This window comes from Apium graveolens, chromosome 2 (assembly GCF_009905375.1).
Source record: "Apium graveolens cultivar Ventura chromosome 2, ASM990537v1, whole genome shotgun sequence".
NCBI classification, from domain to species: Eukaryota; Viridiplantae; Streptophyta; class Magnoliopsida; order Apiales; family Apiaceae; genus Apium; species Apium graveolens.
Genome location: NC_133648.1, coordinates 49861361 through 49869805, shown reverse-complemented (window position 1 = coordinate 49869805; position 8445 = coordinate 49861361). Strand labels below are relative to the sequence as shown.

Here is an 8445-nt window from a genome sequence, read left to right as displayed (position 1 = left end):
TGTTATTTAATTTAGAGTAAATTGCATATTGCATCCCTTTAATTTGGGTAATTGAAACTTTGGTACCACTTATTTCAACACTTACACTTTGTATCCCTTACAAGTTTAGGCGCTGCATTTTGCACCCCTTCCATTAATTTTTGCCGTCACCGTTAAATATGTTACGGATAAAGAACTATTTTAAAAATGTTTAATTGCACTTTGATCATTAAAATTCTACACATTTTTCATTTAAACCCTAGAACAATTTTTTTTTACAATTCTCACTTTCAACTATAAAAATTAAACATTTTAACCAATTTATTAAAAATGAACCCTTTTATTTAAATTTTTGACCCATCAAATCATATTTTTTGGAAAATCGTAAAAATGAAAGTTCTAGATAATTAAAAGATATTTTCAAAATGATAATTGTCATCAAATTTGGAATTATAACGAATCGGAAATTAAATAAAACGTACACGCAACTAAAAACAAGAAAAAAGCTTTTGTGTTTTTTTATTTTTAAATATTATTAAGAGATAAAAAATTATCAAAGTTTTATTCGAATAACTATCAAAAAGTTAGTACGTGTAATATTCATAAAAACTTAATTCGTATCATATTCGAATTTTTAACATTTTTACTATTCTCGAAATAATTAATAAAATTAAACGGTTCTTGAAGGAAATTAAAAAAAACAAAAGTTTGTTTTATATAATTTTTAGTTGGGTGTATGTTTTATTTAATTGTTGATTCGTTATAATTTCAAATTTGATGAGTCTTATCATTTCGAAAAGATCGTTCAATTATCTAGAACTTTAGTTTTATACGATTTTTCAAAAAATATGGTTTTGAGGGTCAAAAAATTAAATAAAAAGCTTAATGTTTAATAAATTGGTTAAAATGTTTAATTTTTATAGTTAAATGTCATAATTGTAAACAAAAAAATATTCAGAAGTTTAAATGAAAAATGTATTGAACTTTAATGATTTAAGTGCAATTAGACATGTTCAAATTAATTCTTTACCCCTGACATATTTAACGGTAACAGCAAAAATTAACGGAAAGGGTGCAAAGTGCAATGTTTAAACTTGTATAGAATATAAAGTGCAATTGTTGAAATAAGTGATAACAAAGTACCAATATCTGCAATATGTAATTTACTCTTTAATTTAATTTGTCAATAGCACAATATTGCATTTTTCCTTTGTTGATTAATGGCCTTAGATTTGTACTTCCTCTGTCTCTTTAAACATTTCCTAAATGATATGTCGGTATTGTTCATGACATGAGATAAATTATTAATTTATGCCTAATTTATAAGCTTAAATATAGTCATGAGTGATTTTGTTGGATTCGTGTTTATGAGTATTTTAATACGGCGAAATTTTTACATTTAATATTCATACGAAATTAAAGTTATTAACGATCAAAAGTGTGCATTAGCAAACATGTCAAGCACAAAGAGGAAACGTTTTTAGAGACGGAGGGAGTACTTCTTAGCTACACATTTTTTTTGCTAGCATAAAGTTGTCACATAAAAACCTCATTGACGCCGAGTATGAGGAGACGCTAGATGTTTGGTAATTTCTCCTCCGTCCAAGATAAAAGATTCCATTGAAACTGCAAATCTCATGATCTGATCGCACAAATTGCACGGTATCATAAATAGTCACCGGTATGATTCTCGATACTGAGATATACCATAAGACCAATAAGTTGGTTCGCCTTTCAAGAAAAAGTTGATACGAGATCTCACTATCAATTTTTTGTCCTAAAATAATAATCTGTTCTCAATAAAGTCGGTTGATCACGGTAAAATTATAAAGGTTATCCCGAGATTGGCTATTTGTCCCTGAGGAACCGTACCGGAGGGTTATCCCGGGATCGGTTATTTGCTCAACCAGGACAGACAATATGCATGGGATTAGCCACTTAATGGGATCTTCTACGACTTCCGGGGTACAAATGTTTATTTATTTATTCCAACTTTCACTATATATAAGCAGCACATGCTCGAAAATAATGCAGATCCAATTTTTTTTTTCAGTTCATTTCATGTAGGCTAATAATCACATACTTTATATGTATAACCAAGTGAAAAGCCAGACAACAATTACAGAATAAACTATTAAAATACAGAAACCGGGTTTAAGGGTTCTTGAGGATGCAAGAATACATACGGTAAAACATTGCTCTGATCATTTGGCTAAAATTTGAGGAGTACAAGAAGCAGCACATACCTACACATTAGGCATGTCAAAAACTCTTTAAAGCTAGACTATGAAAAAACGCCAGACCTATGCTCTGCATTGCTACATTAACTAAGGAGCATAAAACACAATAGCGCCTAACAAATTAGGCATGGGAGAAATTCGCTAATAGCTGAAACTAAAACCAGAACTGTGCACTGTATAGTTATATTTGGGCAGCTGCTGGGAGATCAGGACCATTAAAAAATGCGCCAACCTTTCCAACAGCTGAGATGCTATGAGACCGTCTTCTAATCCCGACTTTCCCAGGAGATGTCACCTTTTTCCGGATAGAGTCGGACATAGAATCGCTTTTAGTTCTTAAGAACCGATCAAGATTTTCCTTGTATTTTGCAGTACTTAAACCATCACTGGATTGTTTAGCCAATACAGGCAAAGGTGCATCTTTGCAGGATTCATCATTGTCCGACCAGTAACCATTCTCTTGAATATCCTCCATCGCAAGATCCAAATACTCCTCATCAGATTTTGTAGATTCCTCATCCACTGATCCCTCAATCTGTAATGGAAACCATGCAGCGAAAGTTAGCAAAAAAATTCATCATCGTAACACATCAGAAGATATCACAAATGCAAGGGATAACACACACCACTACTTAAGTACATATCAGTAATTTTTTTGTTTCCAGCTACAAATAACTCTGACCTAAGATAAATAATGCTAGCTGACCTGGTTACTTGAATGATATTAGTTCCCCCGCCTTAATTACTTTTGTTACTAAGTGAGAAAATATTGTACCATCACGGATTCACGATTAAAGGAGACAACAGATAAACTAGTTTAGCAAAAAAAAATATCAAAAATATATGAGAGACAGTGACAAAAAGTGTACCAAATTGACCTTGATATTTGCCAAAAAAATGTATATTTCTTCTCAAATCATTAGTTTTATACCTCTTCCTGAATCTGTTTAAGATCATCATCACTAAAATCCTCATCACTGTCCAACTCAGGTGGTACATCAATCTCTTCATCACTTCCATCCACAGATTGTTCTTCCTTCCGCTGAAATCAGAGAAGGGGCAATTAAAAACAAATACAGAGTAAAGAACATCAATTACTAGAAACTTCTTGAGCGGTCGATTAGATATTCTTGGTAAACTTACCTCCTTGGAAGGTCCATCAGACATTCTTGGTGAACTACAGCATGAAGAATAATATTTACTGCCATTGTCAGTTCCATCACCCTTGAACTCATCAAGACTGCTGGCATGACTAGTACCACCTGTATCACTGACCCAGGCACTGATCCCAAAATTGCCGAACTGGAGATTGACAGGTTCAGCTTTACCAACAGTAAACAATCCGTCCATAGGGTTCCCAGTCTCATCTTCAGTCATTTGGCCAAAAATAGGCTCCCCATTGCCATCTACAGAGACCACGGGCCAAGCCTTTGCGACAGATCCGTCGGTGTTTAAAAGGGCCATCAGATGCCTGCTCGAACCTTGCCTCTGGATCAGTTGAAACATTCCTTTGGAGCTCAATGAGTCAGCAACACACTGATTCCTGTACTCCTCATCAATAACAGTAACAGTATTTCTGGCGGGATCGTAAAACTTCTCCCCTGCCTCACGCCTCCGCAAGCAGCTGAAAACCGTTGCATGGATGGCTGCCACACTCTTATCAACATTGGTGTTATTAATCTTCGGCACCAAATGCTTGTCGGCTCTGTTGCAAAGATATTCTTGAATTGTTCGAATATTCCGAATATATTTTACATACTTGTTCTTTTCAGGATCAAGTGTCATGTACTTTGCACGAACAGCAAACCGTTCCAAGTGTTTGTCCTCATTTGTAATATATATCATGAAAGGTATAATTGAAGGATGTTTCTTCATAAGGCCCATCTGCAAACAATATAAAAAAATTAAATACTACAAAGGTACGAAACCATATTGCTATAAAATGCATCTGTACATATGTTTACCACAAAATTTAGGCTCAAGTGAACGCCCTCAACAACTACTGATTCTTTTCTCTCTTCCCACCCTGTGATCAACCGATCGAGACCATCAATCACCATCTCACTTTGTGCCTTGTATCCTTCAATAGCCATCTGTTTTGGACTGATCAACTCGGCAGTGCTTGAACCTCCCTTTGGCGATGTCTTTCCACTGTTGGAACTATCAGATACATCACCCGTTGATAGCGAGGGAGAGACTAGTTTCTTCGCCTTCTTTTTTAGCTTAGCTTCTCCAACAGCCACACGATCTAAATATTCCCCAGCATGGTAGGTGGAAGCCCATAGTAAGGGATTTTGCTTCTCATCAACAAAACTCCTCATCATATGTCGAATTGAGTCTGTTGATATAACAGTTGTTATGCCCAGTCTACTACCCTGCAAAATGAATTTAAAGCTTAACAACTAAAACAGATGACTTTAAAACTTCAATTGACAGCCTAGATTTTATTATTTATGAGCATGAGAAGAGTATCTATGAAGATACTCAATAAATGATCAGTACAGATACAGAAGGAAAGACTACAATGCATCAATTATAGAGACAAAAAAGTAAAACTTATACAAAATACTTAATCAGTGCTAGATTCTTAGATATAAATTAATTACTTCTTGACACACGTTGACGTAGTACAGAACTTCCCCTTCAAAGTTTAGTCACATAGGTTTGTCTACAATAGACCAAGCTTTGTTATAACTTATAAAGTTTAATTTATACACTTTATTAGCTTATGTGATCCACTTGCATCTCATTACATCAATACACATTGCTTTATCTCCTTAACATACAAGTACTAGGCTTACCACTGGAATGGATGTGATCTACACATCTTTTAATAAACAACATAATGAGGAATTAGAAGATAACACAGTTTTATGTACCGCTAGAATTGTAAAATAATAAATAAATGATCAGAAAACATAAGACAGATTATTAGAGATAGCCTTCACATGTATACCATCGACTTAGAATATTTAGCAGTTCCATGGAAGAAATCAACAGAAATAAGATGAATACCAGTAAAGAAGACAAGGTAGACTTGCCACAGCCACTAGTGCCGCACAATAACACAGTAACTGATTCCTTCCGCTCCCGAATTCTGAAAAAAGTAAGTTTCTATTTATTGACACAATTCAGCTGATAGGGAGAGAGCGGAGTAGCAGGTTGGTTAATATCAGTAAATGGTTAACATTTCAGTCTTAAATACCCCCATCATGTTAATAAGCATAAATATCAAATGTTTTAGTCATGTGGACTTTACTTTTAGCTGAGAAGGGAATGATTAGGTCTATAAATTGCATGAAATGTACAACAGAGGGAATCTTCCCTGCACATGACAAGTATACATTGCGTAGTCACGTTAAAAAAATATATATACACTATGCAAGAATCTACCTGCATGCTAATACCAAATCCGCCCTCTGGTTGGGAGACACATACTTGTACTCCGCTAGAGCCTTGCAAGAAACATCAAGGAAAGTTTTTCTTTTAACAATTGCTGTAGTGCGTCTCTTGTACAAATCGAAAGGTTTGCTCTTTTGTTCAGTTTCAGTGCTTGAAACCAGAAAGTTGTTGCAACTTGCTTTATCTGGAAACTGTGCAGTATCACAGTTATTTTCTTTCACAGGGTGTACTTTCGAAGATTCTTGCCCTGCTATTACTTGACCGTCCGAAACAAAAGCATCACCAGAACAATCATTTCGCACCAATTCAAACACCCTCTTGCTAATCTGATCAAAGCCAAGAAAACAGCTTCAGTGTAACAGATAACTGATCTACAATTATATGAAAACATGCAATCAGAGACAAAGATACAATAATTTCCAGATGTGAAGTAATAGAATTCAGCATGACACAACTAAAATAATAGTCCCCGTGCAATATATACTTTAATGGTTACATTTTAACTGAAGAGAAGAATATACTACTAGCCTACTATCACTTAAAAAGTTAAAATTCATAATATAGGATAATTATTGCAATTGTCCATTTATGTAAGAATCTATTTATTAACATTAGAGACATAGTAAGGCAAAGGTTGGAAAATGCAGACAGAATGATTACGAGTACATTAATAAAAACAAAGAAATGTATTTTCTAATATCTTTTTACATTTAAGTAAACCTTAAATCTTTTTGGCAGTCTAAAATGTCTAAAATTTACTTATAGGACTTGGTGTATGAATTTAGATTCACCTGGTTAAGTGTAACTCACAATCATTAATACAAATTACTTATTAATTAAAACTTATACTAAATACAAAGGATGAAGAGTTGCCCATATTATCAATAGACTGCTACAAATCCGACAATTTAATCCAAAATAGGGTCCTCAAATTATGTATAAGCACTGGATAATAGGAAGTAACAAGAAAAAAACTGCACTGCCCACATCAAAAGAAAACGAATGAGCAAAAGGAAAGCCGAAAAGAGTAGATTTTCACGACACTGGTATTCTACAACAGATTGACAAACATTCACTTGCTGATAGCAAAATATCCAATTTATCACATTATATAAAAAAACATTCAGTTACCCCCAAGCACACTAAATCCGTAGGTAAAATACCACCAATCTCATATACTCTGCCACTTAAATTGTGGATGTGGTGGTGGCGATTCTTAATTATTATACCACAAATTTCCTCCAACCTCCCTAAATTTACCAAAAAAAATCCATAAACCACTAACTAAAAACAAAATGAAAGCCTAATTAAACTAATTACAAGAAACAGTCACATCAATCAATTGTTCACTCGAATCTCAGCTATATTCTTTAATATAAAGCAAACAGTAATATGTAAACAAAAACAACACAATTAAACTAAAAATATAAAACAGAGACAATTAGAGTAGTAATGGACCTTAAAAGCATGTCTAGCTTTGCAGCCCATAAGCTGAAAAGTACTCTGAAGAACAGGCCTTGTGTATCGAAACGACGACGACGACAACACCGACTCTTTTCCTCCTCCGTCATCACTTACAACCACTATATACAGCACCTTGCTCACTTCCGCCATTTTTCTGAACACACAAACTGTTGATTAAAACAACATTGAGTAAAAAAAAGAATAGATCAAGAAAAAACACAATGCTCAATTAAAAACACTTACGGAGAGGGGGGGGGTGGGGAATAATTGAGGATGTGTTTGATGTGAAGAGAGAGGATGTTAGGGTTTATAATTAGAAGAAGAAAAGGCTAAGAGAAGAAGGTGACGCGATTTCCAACGCGATCTCGACGACATTTTTTGATGAGTGTCAATAATAATACACGCATCTACTCTTCTGTACCTCCACGAGTCACTGCGCTCGCTCGCTCGCTCTCTCTGTGTGTTTGTCTCTCTCTGTGATGCAAATACGGACAACTCTCTCTATGTGTCTCTCTCTCTCTCGACTCTCTATCCCTTTTGCTTATAATAAAATAATGTTATATGTATCGTTAGTGTTGTGTTTTACGGGCGTGGGTATTTATAGGTGTTTCGGGCGTGAATTATGGAAAAATGTATAATGGGTGTATATTCTTATTCTATTTCGATTGTTAGATTCGGATTAAAACTCTATATGCTTCTTACTTTTTTATTTTATTATTATCCTATTTTTGGCTGACCGCGTCAATTCCTGCCTAATGAAAAAAATATTGAAACATTCACCGCGTAGTTTTTATTTGTTTCTTTTTATCAAAGCATCGCCCCAAACGTAAACAGGGAGAAACCTAAGAATCGTTGTTTGATGAGGCCAATTCTTTTCGGGAGTAATTAATATATTTTTATAATTAAATATTTATTAAATAAAATTTTGAAAGTTAATTTTAACAATTTTAATTTACAATTATACTTTAATTCACATATTTAAATTCCAAAATTATCATAAACATTATTAATTTTAGTACATTCAATTTTTTTAAAATTTAAATATTTTATGAGAGCGGAAACTAAAAATATTAATATTTTAATAATAAATATATATATATAAATAGATAAAATTCCAAAAATTTAAACACTAATCATAATTATATAGGGATTTCGCCGGCCAACCCTCCCCTTCATCTCCAAACGTAAATATTTTTAATTTTGATGGAATATATACAATCAAAATTACTAGTTACATGTAAATTTTAATAAATTGCTATTTTGATACCAGAAAAATTATTAATTAATTAAAATATTAATTAATTAATAGATAAATTAATAATCAAGCTTTGCAATTACAAAACTATCAATAGTGTATTTG

The 8445-nt window shown here is 33.5% G+C and overlaps 1 protein-coding gene across 3 annotated transcripts; it reads right to left on the bottom strand.

Moving 5' to 3' along the window:
• Window positions 1-2082: 2082 nt before the first annotated feature.
• Window positions 2083-7650, bottom strand: LOC141707392 (P-loop NTPase domain-containing protein LPA1 homolog 2). Of its 3 annotated transcripts, none has more exons than XM_074510531.1 (8): window positions 7329-7650; window positions 7080-7252; window positions 5613-5947; window positions 5235-5316; window positions 4184-4594; window positions 3363-4103; window positions 3151-3261; window positions 2083-2754 (listed from the first exon to the last, which is right to left on the bottom strand). In XM_074510531.1, exons 2-8 carry the CDS (start codon window positions 7233-7235, stop codon window positions 2401-2403), a joined length of 2190 nt encoding a protein of 729 aa, XP_074366632.1. In that variant the 5' UTR covers window positions 7236-7252; window positions 7329-7650; the 3' UTR covers window positions 2083-2400. The 3 variants fall into 3 exon arrangements, with proteins under 3 accessions (XP_074366632.1, XP_074366631.1, XP_074366633.1); XM_074510530.1 differs by having other exon boundaries at window positions 7080-7239; XM_074510532.1 differs by lacking the exons at window positions 5235-5316; window positions 7080-7252; window positions 7329-7650 and having other exon boundaries at window positions 5613-5751.
• Window positions 7651-8445: the final 795 nt, after the last annotated feature.